Below are 21,134 nucleotides of genomic sequence, written 5' to 3'. Positions count from 1 at the left end.
TGATTAATATGTTCTGGAATTAGATAGTGATGATAGTTACACAATATTGGGAATATACTAAAAACCACTGAATTGTACTTTAATAGTGTGAATTTTATGGTGTATAAATTATATCTCAATTTTTAAAAAAGACCATAAAATAAAAAAGAAAACACATATACCCCACACACCCATCTCCTACCCCTCCCCACCAACCCATGAAGCAGCAAGTTTGCAAGCCCAGTGTGGTATAAATCCAGCCTTGAAAAATAAAGTTATCAAAGAAAACATTCTGCATGCAGAGAGGTAAGCTATTCTGTTTATTGTATTTTTTACAAACTCCCTTGCAATAGTTAATAGTTTAGTGTCTTACAGTAGTGTTTTTGAGACTTTGCTCATGACCCTTTAGTGGGTCAAGAAATAAATTTAATGTGTCCCACTAACTTTTTAAATAATGAAATAGAATGGATTCGAAAATATTAGAGTGCCTTGTGTGGATTCTTGACAAGAACTGAGGACAGGAGCACATTACTAATCGCACAAGGCTAATTGCATTACATTGTGGGAGAGACAGAGGAGGGGATGTGAAAAATGTGCACATTGGCTAAAAGCAGTTTATTTGGTGAATTGTCATCTCATTTGATTTTCTGGTACATGACTGTCAATATGACCATCAAGTTATAATGGCAGAATAGTATAGTATTTATTTATTTATTTATTATTATTTTTTGAGATGGAGTTTTGCTCTTGTTGCCCAGGATGGAGTGCGGTGTTGCAATCTCGGCTCACTGCAACCTCCGCCTCCCGGGTTCAAGCAATTCTCTGCCTCAGCCTTCCTAGTAGTTGGGATTACAGGCACCTGCCACCACTCCTGGCTAATTTTTGTATTTTTAGTAGAGATGGGGTTTCACCATCTTGACCAGGCTGGTCTTGAACTCATGATCTCGTGATCCACCCACCTTGGCCTCCCAAAGTGCTGGGATTACAGGCGTGAGCCACCACACCCAGCTGTGTATTATTTAATTTTATATCAAAATAGTTTGTAGTTAGTTGTGAATTGAAGAGTGGAATTTTTTTTTTTTTTTGCAATATTGCCATGACTTTCAACTGGGTTTTGGTTAGGAATTTGCAGTGCAGTTTTTCAGAAAGTTTATAATCAGATAAAAAATTTTGGATGTGCAATAATTGTAGCATTTTAATTGAACTAGTTCAAATTGCTCTTAAGTTGACTGTTTTAATGCTACAAAGAACAAGAATAATAAGGTGAAAAACATGGGAAGAGTAAATGGAAATATTGGAGAAAATATCAACTCTAATCAACAGACTGACATCATTTGCATCTTGTTAAAAAGGGTAAATGCAAGATTTGCTTTATTTATGTATTTGTTTATTTATTTTAATAGAGATGGGGGTCTCACTATGTTGACCAGGCTGGTCTCAAACCCTTAGCCTTGAGCAATCCTCCCATCTCAGCCTCCCAAAGTGCTGGGATTACAGGCATGAGCCACCATGCCCGGCCAGCTCACACCTGTAATCCCAGCACTTTGGGAGGCCAGGGCAGGCAGATCACCTGAGGTCAGGAGTTTGAGACCAGCCTGCCCAACATGGCAAAACCCCATCTCTACTAAAAATACAAAAATTAGCCAGGTGTGGTGGCAGGCGCCTGTAATCCCAGCTACTCTGGAGGCTGAGGCAGAAGAATCACTTGAACCCGGGAAGCGGAGGTTGCAGTGAGCTGAGATCACAGTCTCTAGTCTGGGTGATAATTACGAAACTCTGTCTCTCTCTATATATATATATACATATATGTGTGTGTTATTTTATCAAATGTGTAAAACCAACAAAATGACATGTACACCAATGCATTATAATGATGTTCTTGCAAATGAGAACTTAAAACCATCAAAACTTAAAAGATGCTTGGAAACATGACATGTTGAATTAGTCAGTCTCTCGAATATTTCCAAAGAAAGAAAAACATATATAATGTGATAGGCAAATTTTATGATTCATGTTGTGACTGTCAGTGAGAAAGCCTTATTATCATTGTATTGGGTTGCATATTATGTGCCAAAAGAAAAAAATTGCTCACATGGTTCCTGAAAAAAACATTTATTCTCTGGCATGTATTTTGGTGTGTATAGTTTTTATGGTGTAGCAAGTGATAAAAATATACCTTAGCAATAATAGAGTTTCTCCTTGAATCTATACTGTTGCAGAATGTTGGAAACAATGCTTATTATGCTGTTACAATCTCGTATAGATTTTGTAATCCAACCAGAGAAAGTCAAATTGAAAGTTGCACAACACTTAGCTTATATCTTATATGAGTGGTAAGAACATTTTAAGGAGGGTCTTCTTGTTTGGTTAATCTTCTCTCACAAAACTGGATTAAAAGCATTCAGAGAATTGACAATTGTAACTTTGGCCAATACAGATTAGTCCAGACAAATGTAAAGACATTGTATGAGAGTAGCAAATATGAATGAAAATATAATACAGTTATTATAAAATTGTTAGAAGAATCTGAAAGCAATGCTATTTGGAATACTCTTTTATATGCTGTAAATCTTAGGAAAACAAAGGGATCCTGCTAAAATTCATATATATGTTGGGGGAAAAACAGTGATAATCAACTTCTTGAAAACAAATTTTCAGGGATTACAGCTGACCATATCATTTACTTTAGCATATTGAAATTGGACAATCATATCAATGTTGGCCAATCTAACGAAGATTTTTTTTTTACATCCTTAGAGAATTAAATTAGAAGTTTTTCCAACATACTGAGCCTGTCCAAGCATCCAAAATGACATTACTTCTATGGCAAGCAAGATTTCAAAATAGTATGTGCCCCTGGGTCAGTGATTGTCAAAAGTGGTCCCTGGTGCAGAGGCAACAGCATTATCAGGGATCTTGTTGTATTTAAAACTCTTGGGCCCCATCCCTGACCACAGATGGGCCAGCAATCTGGTTTAACAAAACCAACCCCTCCAGGTGATTCTAATGCAAGCTCAAGACTGAGAACAAGGGTACTAGATGTTCCCAACATTGCTGCAACCAATTGATGCAATTTTATTAATGAAAGCAGTTTGTATTAATCCATTCTCACGCTGCCAATAAAGACATACTCAAAACTGGGTAATTTATAAAGGAAAGAGGTTTAATTGACTCACAGTTCTGCATAGCTGGGGAAGCCTCAGGAAACTTATGATCATGGTGGAAGGGGAAGCAAACAAGGTCTTCTTCACCTGGCAGTAGCAAGAAGTGAAGCGCAAATGGGGGGAAAAGCCCCTTCTAAAATCATCAGATTTCGTGAGAACTAACTCATGATCAGAATAGCATGGGGGTAACTGCCCGCATGATTCAATTACCTCCCACCTGGTCCCTCCCACGACATGTGGGGATTATGGGAACTACAATTCAAAATGAGATTCGGGTGGGGACACAGGCAAACTGTATCACAGTTTGAACCGAATGAAATGAAATTAGAGATATTTTTGCACCTTATCTCCTATGTTGGTGTCAATGTTATGTTGCTTTCATGTTGGTTGGTGACCTTTTTTCCTGGTCTTTGGAAGAAATTATGTGATGTTGGCATTATTTCTTCCTTAAAAGTGTGGTAGATTTCAAAGGCATTAGGGATTGGAGTTTTCTTTGTGGGAACCTTTTAAATTAGAGATGAAATGTCTTTAATCGTTATAGGATGATTCCAATTTTCTATTATGTTTTGTGTCCATTTAGGTAAGACTTTTTTCTAGAAATATTTCTGTTCCACTTAAATTTTCAAATACATAGGCATAAAGTTATTCATCATGTCTTCTTATGATCTTTTGGTGCTGAAGAATCTGAAATGATATTCCCTTTTCAAATTTCTGACATTAATTTCTGGTTGGAATCTCTTCTTTTTATTCATGGAGTCTGTTCTAATTTGATCGATTGTTTTCTAGGATTACAGCGCAACACTCAATCTGGGATTTCTTTTCTATCTGCAGCTGCGGATCACAAGGTCAGGAGCTTGTGATCCTGACCAACATGGTGAAACCCTGTCTCTACCAAAAATACAAAAATTAGCTGGGCATGGCATGGTGGCACACGCCTGTAATCCCAGCTACTCGGGAAGCTGAGGCAGAAGAATCGCTTGAACCAGGGAGTTGGAGGTTGCAGTGAGCTGAGATCATGCCACTGCACTCCAGCCTGGCGACAGAGTGAGATTCTGTCTCAGAAAAAAAAAATGATATTAATTATCCACTTATTCATCAAGCTCTGCTCAGAGGGCTTTGGGTTGTATATAAGACAATGCAAATTTGTCACCTGTGAGGAGCTTCCAAAGAATATAGTACAGATTCAGAGGCAGTGGGTTTTAGATTTTGTTTTTCTTTTTGAAACATATTTTTGGGTTAGATGCAGTGGCTCACGCCTGCAATCCCAATGTTTTGAAAGGCAGAGGTGAGGGGATTGCTGGAGGCCAGGAGTTTGAGACAAGCCTGGGCAACATAGTGAGAACCTGTCTCTACAATATGTTTTAAAAAATGTTTGTGTGGGTTGGAGCCCTGATGGTAATTGCTTATGTGTCTGCCTTCCTCCACTAGACTTGGGCCCTAGAAGGCACAGGCTGCATTTGTCTTATTCACAGATGTATCCCCCACGCCTGGGGCAGAGCTTGTACATAGGAAGTTTTCAAGAAATATCTGGTGAATGAATGTAATTCAGTGACTACATGCCTTTATTTATAATAGTATGTATTCTAGTGTGCTGTGATAATTTGTTAGTTTATGAAATCTCTATTTTCTGCATCTTTGTTAAGATGACATGTATCAAACACTTAGTACAGTGTCCGGAACATACATGGTAGGTATTTTCTTTTTCTTTTTGAGACGGGGTCTCGTTCTGTTGCCCAGGCTGGACTGTGCAATCTCTGCTCACTGCAGCCTTGGCCCCCAGGGCTCAAGCAATTCTCCCACCTCAGCCTCCCAACTAGCTGGGACCACAGGCATGCACCACCATGCCAGGCTAATTAAAAAAAAAAAAAAAGTTATTTGTAAAGATGAGGTCTCACTATGTTGCCCAGGCTTGTGTCCAACTCCTGGGCTCATGTGACCCTCCTGCCTCGGCCTCCCAAAATGCTGGGATTTCAGGTGTGAGCCACCACATGGGTCCTAGGTCTTTTTTAAATGTTAATTTTCTTATTTTCTTCCCTTTGCATTTCTTTGCATCTAGCACAATCTCTAATACATAGTAGGCGTTTAGTGATTTAGAGATCACTGTAAACAATCCAAGAACCACTGGCAAAATTGTGTGTGTGCATGCACGTGTGTCTGCATGTGTGTCTGCACGCACACGTGTGTGTCTGCCTGTGTGTCTGTGCACGCACGTGTGTGTCTGCCTGTGTGTCGGATGCGTGCATCATTTGGGGAAAGAAGTTTCAACTTTACGTCATAAGAGTCTTCAGTGTTGCTGAAGAATGGCTGTTGTAGATTAAGGAGTGACCAGCTTTGGGAATGAGGTAAGAATCTACATCTGTGGAGACTGGAACAAAAATTTAGAGAGACTATTTTCTGAACTCAGAACCGATCATAGTGTTGGACAAGTTTAAGTCCCACAGGGGCCATTTAAAATTAAGATTGTCCCAAAGATGACACAGGAATTAATTTGAAAGGACTACCAATGGTCAAATTTGGGACAATTTGAGCATCAAAAAGAATGAGAAATACACACACACACACAAAATTTTTTTTCTGTTTTTTGAGACAGAGTTTTGCTCTTGTCCTTCCTTCCGGGTGTGCAGCAGGACCCTCTCTGGAATGGGGGTCTTATGACCTACAGTCAAACCAGGTAGGTTGGATAATTTCTTTATGGCCAGTTTATGCACAGAAAGGTGTGGTGGTTTAGGGGGAGGGAGTTAGAGTAATATTTTTAGGTTTGGTTTCACCGCTGGCAAGGGGAAGGAGGAAGGTTTCTGGTTTCTTTTTTTTTTTTTTTTTTTTTTTTTTGAGATGGAGTTTTGCTCTTGTGCCCAGGCTGGAGTGCAGTGTCACAGTCTTAGCTCACTGCAACCTCCGCCTCCCACATTCAAGCGATTCTCCTGCCTCAGTCTCCAGAGTATCTGGGATTACAGGCATGTACCACCACACCTGGCTAATTTTGTATTTTTAGTAGAGATGGGGTTTCACCATGTTGGCCAGGCTGGTCTCGAACTCCTGACCTCAGGTGATCCGCCTGCATCGACCTCCCAAAGTGCTGGGATTACAGGAGTGAGCCACTGCGCCCTGCCAGTTTCTGGTTTCTAAGCCCTGCCTTGGGGAAGAGGGATTCTAGTTTCTATGACTAGCCTCAGGGGAGAATAAGAAGCCAGAGACAGAAGGGCAGGAGAAGGTCAGAGAGAGCTGCTTCTGAAACCTTTATCTTAGGGTATCATCTTCTTTTTTATTTTTTCAGAGACAGGGTCTCACACTGTCACCCAGGTTGGAGTGCAGTGGTGGGATCATAGCTCACTACAGACCCCAACTCCTGGGCTCAAGCAGTCCTCTCACCTCAGCCTCTCAAGTAGCTAGAACTACAAGTGTGTGCCACCAAGCCCAGCTCATTTTTAATTTTTTTGTAGAGACTCCTGGTTTCAAGCGATTCTTGTACCTCAGCTTTCCAAAGTGCTGGAATTCTAGGTGTGAGGCACTGCACCCGGCCCTGAACTATCATTTCCTGAGACGGTACACTTCCCAGTAGTAAAAAGGAATGAACCACTGACATACAGATCAACATGGATGAATCTCGAAAACATCATCCTTAGTGGAAAAAAGCTAAACACAAAAGACTATATATTAGATGGTTCCATTTATAGGAAGTTATGGAACAGTCAAAATTAATCTATGATGATAAAAATTAGAACAGTGGAAAGGTACATTTTTCTCCTTTGGAGTTAGTAAGTAACAAGTGCATGAGAACTTTCTGGAGTAATGGAAATTTCTATATCCATTGGGAGTATTGGTTAAATTAAGGTGTTGGTTACACAAGTATATACATATGTCAAAATTCATCAGATTAAATATTACCTAATATCTATGCATTTCATTTTATGTAAATGATACCCTAATAAAACCAAGGGAAAATAGAATAACCATAGTAATGGATTATAACACATAAAATAAAAAAAAGTTTATGAGTCCATAGTGATACCCCAGAAAAAGGGTGGGAGCTCCTTTTGGGGGGGAATATTACCTAATAAAAGAGGAGGCAATGGTAGAATTAGAAAGTTACCATTTTGCAACCACCAGCATGATAACCCAGGGAGGGATCATCAAGGGATGATAAAAACTACTGGGTTGGCCAGGCGCGGTGGCTCACACCTGTAATCCTAGCACTTTGGGAGGCCAAGGTGGGTGGATCACGAGGTCAGGAGATCGAGACCATCCTGGCTAACATGGTGAAACCCTGTCTCTACTAAAAATACAAAAAAACCCCAAAACAAAACAAAAAAAACTACTGGGTGGGGCTGGGTGCGGTGGCTCACGCCTGTAATCCCAGTACTTTCGGAAGCCAAGGCGGGTGGATCACCTGAGGTTGGGAGTTCCAGACTAGCCTGGCCAAAATGGTGAAACCCCATCTCTACTAAAAAAACAAAAAAAAAAAAGCAAAACTTGCCGTGTGAAGTGGCTCGTGCCCGTAGTCCCAGCTACTCGGGAGGGAGGCTGAGGCAAGAGAAGAAGAACAGAAGGTTGCAGTGAGCCGAGATTGCGCCACTGCACTCCAGCCTGGGCAACAGAGCGAGACTTCATCTCAAAACAAACAAACACAAACGTTACTGGGTGAAAGGTAGGTGGAGAACAAGACAGTCTCGTAGTCTTGAAGGCCACAGATTACTTATTAACCCCAAAATGTATGTTTCCAATGAAGACATATTAAGTTTGATCCAACAGATCAAACTTAGCATCATCAATAATGGGACACATTTACATTATTTCTTTCTGATATGAAGCAATGGGAAAGACACACCATCACCTGTTTAATATTCTAGCCATAAAAGCTTAATCCTAACCAAATCATGAGAAAACAATAAAGCAGATCCAGATGTCAGGGTATTCAGTACAACTGGCCTGGACCCCAAAACTGTCAATATCCCGAAAGGACAAAAGAGATGAGGGACTCTTCTAGATTAAAAGACAGTGACAAGACATAGCTTTCAAATGCATGCATGATCCTTTACTGAACTCTGGACTGGGGGGAAGAGACTGTAAGGGACATTTGGAGGGTAATTGCAGATATTTGAATATGGATTATAAGATAAATAATGGCCAGGCATGGTGGCTCATGCCTGTAATCCCAGCAGTTTGAGAGGCCAAGGTGGGCAGATCACTTGAGGTCAGGAGTTCGAGACCAGCCTGGCCAACATGGTGAAACCCCATCTGTACTAAAAATACAAAAGTCAGCTGGGTGTGGTGGTGGGTGCCTGTAATCTCAGCTATTCGTGAGGCTGAGGCAAGAGAATCGCTTGAACCCGGGAGGCAGAGGCGGTAAGCTGAGATCGCACCACTGTGTTCCAGCCTGGGCTACAAAGCAAGACTCCATCTCAAAAAAAAAAAAAAGGCTGGGCATGGTGGTTCATGCCTGTAATCCCAGCACTTTGGGAGGCCAAAGCAGGCGGATCACCTGAGGTCAGGAGTTTGAGACCAGCCTGACCAACATGGGGAAACCCCATCTCTACTGAAAATACAAAATTAGCCAGGTGTGGTGGTGCATGCCTGTAATCCCAGCTACTTGGGAGGCTGAGGTAGGACAATAGCTTGAACCCAGGAGGCAGAGGTTGTGGTGAGCTGAGATTGTGCCATTGCACTCCAGCCTGGGCAAAAAGAGTGAAACCCCGTCTTAAATAAATAAATTTAAAAAAAAGATAAATTGTATCAATATTAAATTTCTTGGGTGTGATGGTATCATAGTTTTTAGGAGCATGTCCTTGATCTTAGGAGATACATTCTAAAATATGCAGGTGAAGTGTCATAATATCTACAATTTACTTTCAAATGGTTTAGCAAAAAATGGCTTAGCAGGATGGGTGCAGTGGCTCACATCTGTAATCCCAACACTTTGAGAGGCTGAGATGGGAGGATCCCTTGAGCCCAGGAGCCCAAGGCTACAGTGAGCTATGATCGTGCCACTGCACTCCAGCCGGGGCAACAGAGCAAGACCCTGTCTAAAAAAAAAAAAAAATGTTTAGCAAAACTAACACAAACCCTCTCTACGTATAAATGAAGTATAGAGAGAGATACATATATGGAAAGAGCTGTATATATACACACATATATACACGTATATGTATATACACACATATATACACGTATATGCATATACACACATATATACACGTATATGCATATACACACATATATACACGTATATGCATATACACACATATATACACGTATATGCATATACACACATATATACACGTATATGTATATACACACACATATATACACGTATATGTATATACACACATATATACACGTATATGTATATACACACACATATATACACGTATATGTATATACACACACATATATACACGTATATGTATATACACACATATACACGTATATGTATATACACACACATATACACGTATATGTATATACACACACATATATACACGTATATGTATATACACACATATATACACGTATATGTATATACACACATATATACACGTATATGTACACATATATACACGTATATGTACACATATATACACGTATATGTACACATATATACACGTATATGTATATATACACACATATATACACGTATATGTATATATACACATATATGTATATATACACATACATATACACGTATATGTATATATACACATATGTATATATGTATATGTATATGTACATATGTATACATATGTATATGTATATATGTACATATATGTATATATACACATATATGTATATATGTACATATATGTATATATACACATATATGTATATATGTACATATATGTATATATACACATATATGTATATATGTATATGCACATATGTATACATATGTATATGTATATATGTACATATACATATACATATATGTGTATATGCACATATATGTATATACACGTATATGTATATATGCACATATCTGTATATACACATATATGTATATACACATATATGCACATATATGTATATATACACATATATGTATATATGCAAATATATATATACACATATATGTATATATGTATATATACACAGAGAGAAAGATAAAATATAGTTTTAGTAGCTGACAAGTCTAAGCAAAGGGTATATGAGTGTTAATGGTGTATCTTTCAACTTTCTGTAGATTTGAAAAACTTCCCCCAAAAAGCTGCGAGAATAATAAGATAGTGCAGAGAAAGTGCTTGGCCAATGGTAAGTGCTCAATAAAGGGTAGATCTTACCCAGAAGTATAAGCCCCATGAGGGCAGGAAATTTTGTTTATTTTATTTAGCACAATATCCACAGCACCTATAACAGTGCCTGGCACATAAGATAGTACTTAACAAACATTTAAAAGACAAATCATGGAGAGGTTGTACATTAGAAATGTAATGTAAAAAAAATCACTGTAAAAAATGACACCACAGGACAATGCATAGTTGCATGGGACAGCTGTTACCATGGCCTGATATAACAGTGCCAGTTGCTTTGATTAAAATGACTTCTTGGCAGGGTGCCATGACTCATGCCTGTAATCCCAGCACTTTGGGAGGCTGAAGCGGGAGGATTGCTTGAGCCCAGGAGCCTGGCGGCTGCAGTGAGCTATAATCACACCACTGTACTCCAGGCTGGGCCACAGAGCAAGACTTCAAAAAAAAAAAAAAAAAAAAAGTCCCAGAAAATCTGTCTGCCCAATTGAGATGAGTTTGGCGATTTATTTACAAGAGTTAATGTTCTCTGAATAGCATCATCATGTTTGGTTAAGCCATTTGGGATTACGGTGGAAAAAAATTAGCCAGTTTGGGAGCTTCATTTTTTTTCTAGTGCTGATTAAAATTGACATCAACAGGCCTCTGGTGGGAGAGGTACTTCGCCCTCTGGTGGTGAGAGACACTCAGCTTTTTTTTTTTTTTTTTTTGAGACAGAGTCTTGCTCTGTGGCCCAGGCTGGAGTGCAGTGGCGCGATCTCGGCTTACTGCAAACTCCGCCTCCCGGGTTCAAGCAATTCTCCTGCTTCAGCCTCCAGGGCAGCTGGGACTACAGGCGCGCTCCACCCCGCCCAGCTAATTTTTGTGTTTTTGGTAGAGACGGGGTTTCACCAGATTGGCCAGGCTGGTCTCGAACTCCTGACCTCGTGATCTGCCCGCCTCGGCCTCCAAAAGTGCTGGGATTACAGGCCTGAGCCACCGCGCCTGGCCTCAGCTAGTTTCTACGGAAAAGGCCGGCAGAGCAGAGGTGAAGTGGAAAAGAGTGTCTTTCCACAGGGGTTTCTGGAAACATGTCCCCTTACTTCATGGTCACATGGTATCTGTAAGGACTGAATTTGAGGTGGTCATTTTTGACCCAGTGAATACCCAGCTTTGGTGAATGCCTGGGCCAGGCTAGACTGACAAAGATAGGAACTGAGGAATGGAAAGTGACATTTGCAGTTGGGTCAAAGCTGAGGTGGGAAGATTTGTCCCTAGCATGATGAGTGCCAAGGGAAACCTGGAGGGCCATGTGAACTGTGAAATTAGTCAGGATCCTGTCTCCTCACCGCGACAAGGGTGAGAATATCCATCACCATATGCCTCAGGAAGAGCTCTGGGCGGAATCCCTGGGCTGTGGATTCCCTGGTAAGGCTGGCTGCTGCCCGGACAGCTCACCAATGCCCTGTTTGTATCCCCGGAAATGCCTTTTCTTTTTATGTCTTTTTAAAGTTAATTTCACATATTAGAAGACTTTTTTTCTTGAATCTAGAAATGATACATAGCTGGTGCAAAAAGTTATGAAAAGTATTGTTATTGAACCAAAGTGAGGGCTGCTTACCTGGTGCAGCAAAGCCACTGACATTGGGGTTACAGCAAGAGAAAGTAAGGCATTTATTATTGCACTTGCTGCAGGGTGCCAAGCGAGGAGAATCAAACAGCTTATGCTTAAGACCTGAACTCCCTTTTGGCTTACAGGGGTTTTATTTTATTTTTTTGAGACAGAGTCTTGCTCTGTCGCCCAGGCTGGAGTGCAGTGGTGCAATCTCAGCTCACTGCAACCTCTGCCCCTGGGTTCAAGCGATTCTCCTGCCTCAGCTTCCCGAGTAGCTGGGATTACAGGCACGTGCCACCATGCCTGGCTAATTTTTGTATCTTTAGTAGAGATGGGGTTTTGCCATTTTGGCCAGGCTGGTCTCGAACTCCTGACCTCAGGTGATCCACCTGCCTCGGCCACCCAAAGTGCTGGGATTATAGGTGTGAGCCACCGCGCCCAGCTGGCTTACAGGTTTTTAATGGCAGGAGGGCAGAGGCTGGCTACAGGCGAAGTCATAAATCAATACATAGGGGCTGTATATTGGTTCCACCTAAAAAGACAGGACATCTTCAACCAGGGGCCCACAAGTGGATTCAAAGATTTTCTGACTTGTGATTGGTTAAGGAGGCAAAGAAAGCTTTGTCTAAAAATTTGGGATCTGCAGAAAAGAATGTTAGCTCTGACTTATGGTCGTGTCCTCCTCCAGGCCCCCTAGGAAGAAATTTAGAACAAAAAATAGAAGTCAAAGTTTAGTTCTCAGCTCTCCCTTATCTGAGGTTTGCCTATCAGCAGATCCATTTGGTGGGGGTTCGAGTTTCTAAGAAACAACACTCAGGGACAAATTTTAAGATGTTATATTCAGTTTCTATAGGGAACAAAATATCTCCTGACTGTAACTTCTTTGGCTTTTTTTTTTTTTTTCTGAGATGGAGTCTCATCCTGTCATCAAACTGGAGTGCAGTGGCGTGATCTCGGTTCACTGTGACCTCTGTCTCCAGGGTTCAAGTGATTCTCCTGCCTCAGCCTCCCAAGTAGCTGGGACTACAGGTGCATGCCACCACGCCCAGATAATTTTTGCATTTTTAGTAGAGATGGGGTTTCACCATGTTGGCCAGGCTGGTCTCGAACTCCTGACCTCATGATCTGACCACCTCGGCCTCCCAAAATGCTGGGATTACAGGTGTGAGCCACTGCGCCCGGCTGAGTTTATTTTTGTATAATGTGAGAGATGAGGATCCAGTTTCATTCTTCTGCATGTGGCTTGCCAGTTATCACCAGCTGTTGAATAGGGTGTCCTCTCCCCACTTTATGTTTTTGTTTGCTTTATCGAAGATCAGTTGGCTGTAAGTATTTGGTTTTATTCTGTGTTCTCTATTCTGTTCCATTGGTCTATGTGCCTATTTTTATACCAGTACCATGCTGTTTGGGTGACTATGGCCTTATAGTATAGATTGAAGTCAGGTAATGTGATGCCTCGATTTATTCTTTTTGCTTAGTCTTGCTTTGGACATGCAGGCTTTTTTTTGGTTCCATATGATTTTTAGGATTCTTTTTTCTAGTTCTATGAAGATGGATGGTGAGTCTACTCCTTTTAGATGGGGTGTGAGGATGGTAACCATAGTGCCAGTTCACCTGGGACAGTCACTTTTATGCCTACCGTCCCGGTGTAATTATTTATTGTGTCTTTTCGTTCTTTAAAGTGTTCTGGTTTGAGCAGTAAGTTACAGTCATCTTAGTTATGAGTCACAATCTTCACCATTCCCTGTTATATCACACTTAGCTCTCCTCTTTCATTTTTATTACAGGCCCCCTGCTAGGAAGGGAAAAAGTGTGTGTGTGTTGGGTGGGGGGAGTCAGTGCCATCCTGCCACAGAAGTTAGCTGAAAAAATGAGTATTTGGGCTCATGGTAGAGACAACATGCTATCTGGTGGATAGAAATTAGGACAGGGTTTTCATCTGACAGAGAATATGATGTCACAGTTTACTAATCCCTTTCCCTTCCATTATTTAATTTCACAACAACCTATCCAGTTACACAACTTATCCAGTTTGAGACTGCGTTTCTTTGTGTATGGATCTGCTGTCTTCCCCTGTAACCTGCATTTCGTGATAAAGGATCCCAGGCCGTTCTGCTCACCACTGTATCCCAGACACCCTCCCTTTCCCCTAGACATGGTTTGGTGTCGGGCGCAGAGAAAGCCCCAGGAACTACGATTGATCAGGCTCCCAGAATCTATAGATGGAGTGACCTGACGAGAACACAGGCGCAGTGGCAGAGTGCGATGACTTGGTCGACGTCCGCGGTGAGTCACGTGTAGAGAGAAGCAGGCAGGAAGCGGACTCGAGGGCCTGACTCCTGACCTGAAGCCCAGGATCATTTCTTGGCCAGCTGCCTGCATCCTGCCCAAATCGGCGAGAGAAATGGGAGAATGTGGACCTTGGGAGATTTCGCCGAAATGCTGGGCCCGGGGGCCAGAGAAACCGGCAGTGCAGGAAAGGCCACATCTCTTTTCCCACCTACCCCGCTGCCGCGCAGGACTACATTTCCCAGTAGCCTCCACGCCGCGCACGGTCCCTGCCACGCGGCTTGCGCCTCCGCCGACGGCCCACTGGGGGCGCTGCGGCGACCCCTCCGCCGCCCCGTAGAAATCTCCGCGGCCCCGAGGCCGCTTGCTTCCTGTTTGTCCGACGAGGAGACATGGCGGCGGCGCCGGTAGCGGCTGGGTCTGGAGCCGGCCGAGGGAGACGGTCGGCAGCCACAGTGGCGGCTTGGGGCGGATGGGGCGGCCGGCCGCGGCCTGGTAATATTCTGCTGCAGCTGCGGCAGGGCCAGCTGACCGGCCGGGGCCTGGTCCGGGCGGTGCAGGTACGAGGCTGGACCAGGAGGGGCGGGGCGGGGCGGGGCGGACCAGGCGGGAGCTGGCGGGGGGCCGGGGAAGAGGCCTTTCCAGGCCGCCGCTGGACGGGCCAAAGCCCTTTTGGCTGGCCGCAAGGCCTCCCTGTGAGCTGCCCGGACGCTCTCAGCCGCAGCGGGGCCGTGGGAAGCAGCTGGCTTGATGTCCCTTGTCAGGGGCCGAGCGGGGCTGGGCTGCTGTGGACACTGATGGCGTGTACGAACCCTGGGCCCAGTTTCTGGATCCTCCCTTCTTTGCGCCACGTCTACACGTCTGGGGGACCCTGTCGTGTTTGTTTTAGCCTCTGTGGGCCTCGAGTTCATCCCGTGTATTGGGCGTGGGGGAGGGGGTCATCATTGCAGCCCCCAAATGGTTCCCAAGCGTTTCATAAATGTCATTTTCTCAGGCCTTTCCTTGACACTCTTTCCTTCCCCTTTCTAAAGTAGGTCCCCATTGTTATTCTGTCACAGCCGCGAATTCGTTTCGTTTACATTACTTTCTTAGTCTATAATTTCGTATTTCTTTGTTGTCTGTCTTTTTCTCGCCCGTCTCCCACATTAGGCTGAGTTCCAGCGGGTGCAGAGACTATATCTGGTTTGCTAGTGTAGAGCGTCATGGTTAAGAGGGACTCTGGAGTCAGGCCTGGGTTCAAAGCCCTGCTCCTCTCTCTTGCTTGGGCAGGTGACCTTTCTGTGCCTCAGTTTCCTCACTTGTAAGATGAAGATGAGAATTAGTAACCTACCTTTTAAGATTGTTGTGGAGATCAAAGGGGGCAATTGTGTAAAGCATTAGTGCATTTCTGGTGCATACTAAGGGCTGAAGGTAGTTAATATTAAGCATCTGACTTATAAGAGGTGCCCAACATATGATTATTATTATTTTTGAGTGAGCGAAGGACACTGCTTTAGGGTAAACCAGGTTGAATAGGACCTAGTCCACTACTTCTTCCACCCTCCCCCACCCCAAACCTTGCTAACACCTGTAAAACATTAGCTTTATTTAAAGACAGCTTTTTCATAAAAAGTTTGAAGGATACTCAAGAAACTGATAAAGTGGTTGGTGGGAGTGAGGTGGGAATTGGTCTAAAGGGGGAGAAAATGGGAGTGAGACTTTTCACAGTATAACTTTATTTAAATTTAATTTGAATATCACTTCCTCAAATGACGAAAAGGATAGAATAAAATAAAGGCTAGGGGGTCTGTGTGTATGGAGGACTGTGGACGAAAGGAGCAGTTGTGAGTGAGAAATGTTTTCCTGGCCATCACACAACCATAGATGAGCAGCCTTTTTCCCCCATGTGTTCTTAAGACCTGACTTAAGACCTTGTAATCCCAGCACTTTGGGAGGCCGAGGCAGGCAGATCGCTTGAATCCAGGTATTCGAGACCAGCCCAAGCAACACGGCAAAATCCTGTGTCTCCAAAAATTTAGCCGGGCATGGTGGTGGTGTGTGCCTGTGGGAGGCTGAGGTGGGAGGATTACCTGAGCCTGGGAGGCGGAGATTGACAGAGTGAGACCCTGTCTCAAAAAAAAAAAAAAAAAAAAAAAAATCCTAGAAATACTTGCTCTTTCCTTCTTAAGCTAAGATACCTTACTGAGCTGGGTGTGTAGAGACAGGCAGAAAGAGGACTAACTTTTAGTGAGCACATAACTTTAGAAAAAGTACGGTGCAAGGCATATGTTATCTTTAATCCTCAAGCTTTTGAGTTATGCTTCAAGACTCATTTCTTAATATGGATGAGGAAACTGAGGCTCAGAGAGGTTAGGTGATATGTTCCTAAACACCCATCCTGATTAATCAGTGTTCTGAGAGTAATAGGGAGCCACAGAAGTTCTTTAGCATGATAAATGAGGCAATTTAGGCAACTTAATTTGTTTCCAGTGCTGAATGACTTAGAATGGGAGGAGCCTAGAAAAGCCCACCAGAGGCTGGGCACAGTGGCTCATTCCTGTAATCCCAGTGCTTTGGGAGGTTGAGACGGGTGGATCATCTGAGGTCAGGAGTTTGAGACCAGCCTGGCCAACATGGCGAAGCCCCGTCTCTACTAAAAATACAAAAATTAGCCGGGCGTGGTGGTAAGCACCTGTAATCCCAGCTACTCTGGAGGCTGAGGCAGGAGAATTGCTTGAACCTGGGAGGTGGAGGTTGTGAGCTGAGATCACGCCACTGCACTCCAGCCTGGGTGACAGAGTGAGACTTCATCTCAAAAAAAAAAAGCTCACCAGATACAAGGCTGCTGGAATATTCTGGAGCCACAAAAACCAGGCAGGTTATTGTGGTAACTGATGGTTGTATATAGGTGTGGGAGCTATTTCAGAGGTTGAGATAGAGACCCCCTGCCTGGAACTATAGTGAGGATAAAATGGGGACCTTCATCTTTCAAATATTTCTTTTCTTAGTTTTTTTTTTTTTTTTTTAATTTATTCCATGCTGTGCCCTTCCGCTCCTCTCTCCCATCCTGCAGAATAAGTTATTTGCTTACCCTTTTTTTTTTTGAGACAGGATCTTGCTCTGTCACCCAGGCTGGAGTGCAGTGGCATGCTCAACTTCCTGGGCTCAAGTGATCCTCCCACCTTAGCCTCCCTAGTAGCTGGGACTACAGGTGTGTGCCACCACACCCCATTAATTTTTGTATCTTTGGTAGAGACAGGGTTTTGCTCTGTTGCCAAGATTACCCATATTTTTATACTGTTATGGCATGTGGTATAGTAGGAAAAGACCAGATTTAAAATTTTTTTATTTTTTAGACGGAGTCTCGCTCTGTTGCCCAGGCTGGAGTGCAGTGGCGCAATCTCGGTTCACTGCAACCTCCATTTCCCGGATTCAAGCAATTCTGCCTCAGCCTCCTGAGTAGCTGGGATTATAGGAGTGTGCCACCACACCTGGCTACTTTTTGTATTTTTAGTAGAGATGGGGTTTCACCATGTCGGTCAGGCTGGTCTCCAACTCCTGACGTCATGATCCCCCTGCCCTGTCCTCCCAAAGTGCTGGGATTACAGGTGTGAGCCACTGCGCCTAGCCAAAATTTTTTCATTGTAGTAAACAAATATATAAATATAGGCCAGGTACATTGGCTCATGTCTATAATCCCAGCACTTTGGGAGACCAAGATGGGATGATCACCTGAGCCAGTTTGAGTCAAGCCTGGGCAGTGTGGTGGAGCCCCATCTCTACTACAAAAAAAAAAAAAAAAAAATTAACCAGGTGTGGAAATGCATGCCTGTAGTCCCAGCTGCTCAGGAACCCGAGGTGGGAAGATCGCTTGAGCCTGGCAAGTCAAGGCTGCAGTGAGCCATGATCACACCATTACACTGCAGCCTGGGCAACAGAATGAGACCCTGCCTCAAACTATATACATATGTAAATATATATATGTAAACATAAAATTTACCATCTTAACCATTTATAAGTGTATAGGCCAGGCCCAGTGTGGTGGCCTACGCCTGTAATCCCAACACTTTGGGAAGCTGAGGTGGGCGGATTGCTTGAGCCCAGGAGTTTGAGACCAGCCTGGGCAATATGGTGAAACCCTGTATCTTAAAAAAAAAAAAAAAAAAGGTGTATAGTTAAGTAACGTGAAGTATATTCCCACTGTTGTGAAACAGATTTCCAGAACTTTTTCATCTTGCAAATCTGAAACTACCATTGAACAACTCCCCATTTCTCCCTCCCAGTCCTTGGTAACCATTCTTCTCCTTTCTGTTTTTATGAGTTTGACTACTTTAGATAACCCCAATATAGTAATACAGTATTTGTCTTTTTGTGACTGGCTTATTTTGCTTAACATAATGTCCTCAAGGATCATCTGTGGTATAGCATGTGATGGAATTTCCTTGGAAAAAAAAAATCAGATTTTAAAGTAAGGTGGACCTGAATTGAATCCTAGCAGGGTGACCAAGATTAAGTTATTTAACCTCTCTTAACTTCAGTTTCCTTATTTCTAAAGAGGTGATGATAACATCTATCCCATAAAGTTGTTAGGAGGATTAAGTGAAATAATATGTTTTAAAAGCGTAGCCAGTGTGGCATATAGGAATAGTTGTTTAGTAAATAGTTGCTCTCAGCTAGTAGTTAATTAGACTGGGCTTCCTGAAGAGACTGTGTCTTATTTTTCATTGTATCTGCAGAGCCTGAAACCTTGCCAGCCATTTGATATTCAGGAAATTGCTTAAATTGAAATACTGTGTCCTCGGTCTAATTTCTGTCTGTACTTGCCAAGCAATCTCATGGCTTTAAAGAGTTCCAGAGTTGGTTTGCCTAGGTTTGAAACCTAGCTCTGGTATTTACTTACTATGTGTCTTTAGGCAAGTTATTTAATCTGTTTATGCCTCAGTTTATTCATTTGTAAAGTAAGTATCATAGGACCTGACCTTCCAAGGTTGTGGTGAGGACCAAGTGAGTTATACATATAAAGCACTTAAAATAGTGACTGAAACATACTTTCTCAGCTATAAGTACATAGCTTACTGCTATAAAGATTAGCTTGTATTGTTATTAATAACTGCTCTGTACGCTGATGGATCCTAAGTTTCTGTTTCCATTCGTGTTTCTCCTTTTAGCTCTGGATGGGTAGGTATATCCAATTGCCTTCTCAGCATTTCCACTTTGATGTCTAATGGGCATCTCAAACTTAGTATGTCGAAAGCCAAAATCCTCTCCCTTTTCCATCAGACCTGATCTTCTCCATCTCCCTAAATGGGGCATAAGGGAAGCCTGAGTCATGACTACTGGCCACATAATTTGTAATGGGTCAATTCTACTTGGATTTTAGTTTGCTTTATTTTCTTCCCTTCGTTTTGTTCTGCCCTCTGTCAAGGCAATAAAATATGCTGGGGTGATACTTTGGAGTTTACTGAGCCTTTTCATATTCATCAGCACATTTGATGCTTAATGCAAATCAGATCTTATAAATCCTTTGCTTAAAACTCTACAGCCTCATCTCATTGCAGTTGATAGAATCAATTCTGGATTCCTTACCATAGGCGTACAAGGCCCCAAATGATCAGTACGAGTTGAAGGAAAGGATAGACTGAGTAAACGCTGGGCTCTAGGATAGTGCAGCTCACATTACAGGTCATGACCCGCCATCCCTGGATGCCCTTCAGTTTGGCAATCTGGTGACAGACTGGGTTGTGGGATGCTGTTATATTTCCCACATGGCAGTCGTTGCTTCCTTTATGATTATTGGCATATCTAAATGCCCCTGAGTGTTCCTTACTTTATATTTTTTCTTTAGATTCACTGACTTTTTTTTTTTTTGAGATGGAGTCTCGCTCTGTTGCCCAGGCTGGAGGGCAGTGGTGCGATCTCAGCTCACTGCAAGCTCCGCCTCCCAGGTTCATGCCATTCTCCTGCCTCAGCCTCCCGAGTAGCTGGGACTACAGGCGCACGCCACCACGCCCGGCTAATTTTTTTTTTTTTTGTATTTTTAGTAGAGACGGGGTTTCACCGTGTTAGCCAGGATGGTCTCGATCTCCTGACCTCATGATCCGCCCACCTCGGCCTCCCAAAGTGCTGGGATTACAGGTGTGAACCACTGCGCCTGGCTGACTTCTTTTTTTTGTGAGATGGAGTCTCGTGCTGTTGCCCAGGCTGGAGTGCAGTGCACCATCTCGGCTCACTGCAACCTCCGCTTCCCGGGTTCAAGCGATTCCCCTGCCTCAGCCTCCTGAGTAGCTGGGACTATAGGCGTGTGCCACCATGCCCGGCTACTTTTTGTATTTTTAGTAAAGACAGGGTTTCACCATGCTGGCTAGGCTGGTCTCAAACTCTTGATCTCTTGATCCACCCACCTCAGCCTCCCAAAGTGCTGGGATTACAGATGTGAGCTGCCGTGCCCAGCCAGATTCACTAACTTTTAAAAAAAATTTCATTAGGCACTACTTGTTTTAGCCTCATTCTAAGCATTAGTATTTATGAAACCTAGGCATTTAAGTCAAATAAATCTTACATTGCTTTTCAAAGGTAATTTGATACTGAAAAACTCCTGATTAGGATAAAGTCTTTTGTGTATATATATATATATATATATATATATATATATATATATATGCCATTCATTTCAATGGGAAGTTTTTGTATTCACAAGCCCTTAAATTTGCTCCTAATTTTACTGAATCATACCCCATTAAAGGACACAAAAGTATTCAGTGGTTAACATGTATTGTCAGAATAACCCAACAAGGTATTTTATCTTCATTATCCTTTAAGATATCTATTTAGGCTGGGTGCGGTGGCTCACACCTGTAATTCTAGCACTTTGGGAGGCCGAGCTAGATGGAT

At 42.7% G+C, this 21,134-nt stretch overlaps 1 protein-coding gene across 5 annotated transcripts in view; it reads left to right on the top strand.

Moving 5' to 3' along the window:
* The first annotated feature begins 14,514 nt into the window (after window positions 1-14,514).
* TRPC4AP (transient receptor potential cation channel subfamily C member 4 associated protein) overlaps window positions 14,515-21,134 on the top strand; it is an 88,721-nt gene continuing 82,101 nt past the window's right edge. Inside the window, exon 1 of one of the 5 annotated variants that reach the window (XM_031004822.3) lies at window positions 14,515-14,824. In XM_031004822.3, coding sequence (XP_030860682.1) covers window positions 14,657-14,824 — 168 coding nt within the window. In that variant the 5' untranslated portion in view covers window positions 14,515-14,656. The remainder of the gene's footprint in view (window positions 14,825-21,134) is intronic. The other 4 variants (XM_031004820.3, XM_031004821.3, XM_031004819.3 and 1 more) reach the window with 4 other exon arrangements.

The sequence above is a fragment of the Gorilla gorilla genome, chromosome 21 (genome assembly GCF_029281585.2).
Source record: "Gorilla gorilla gorilla isolate KB3781 chromosome 21, NHGRI_mGorGor1-v2.1_pri, whole genome shotgun sequence".
In the NCBI taxonomy this organism is placed as follows: Eukaryota; Metazoa; Chordata; class Mammalia; order Primates; family Hominidae; genus Gorilla; species Gorilla gorilla.
Note: the sequence above shows the minus strand (reverse complement) of the source record. Positions and strands in the feature narration are given on the sequence as shown.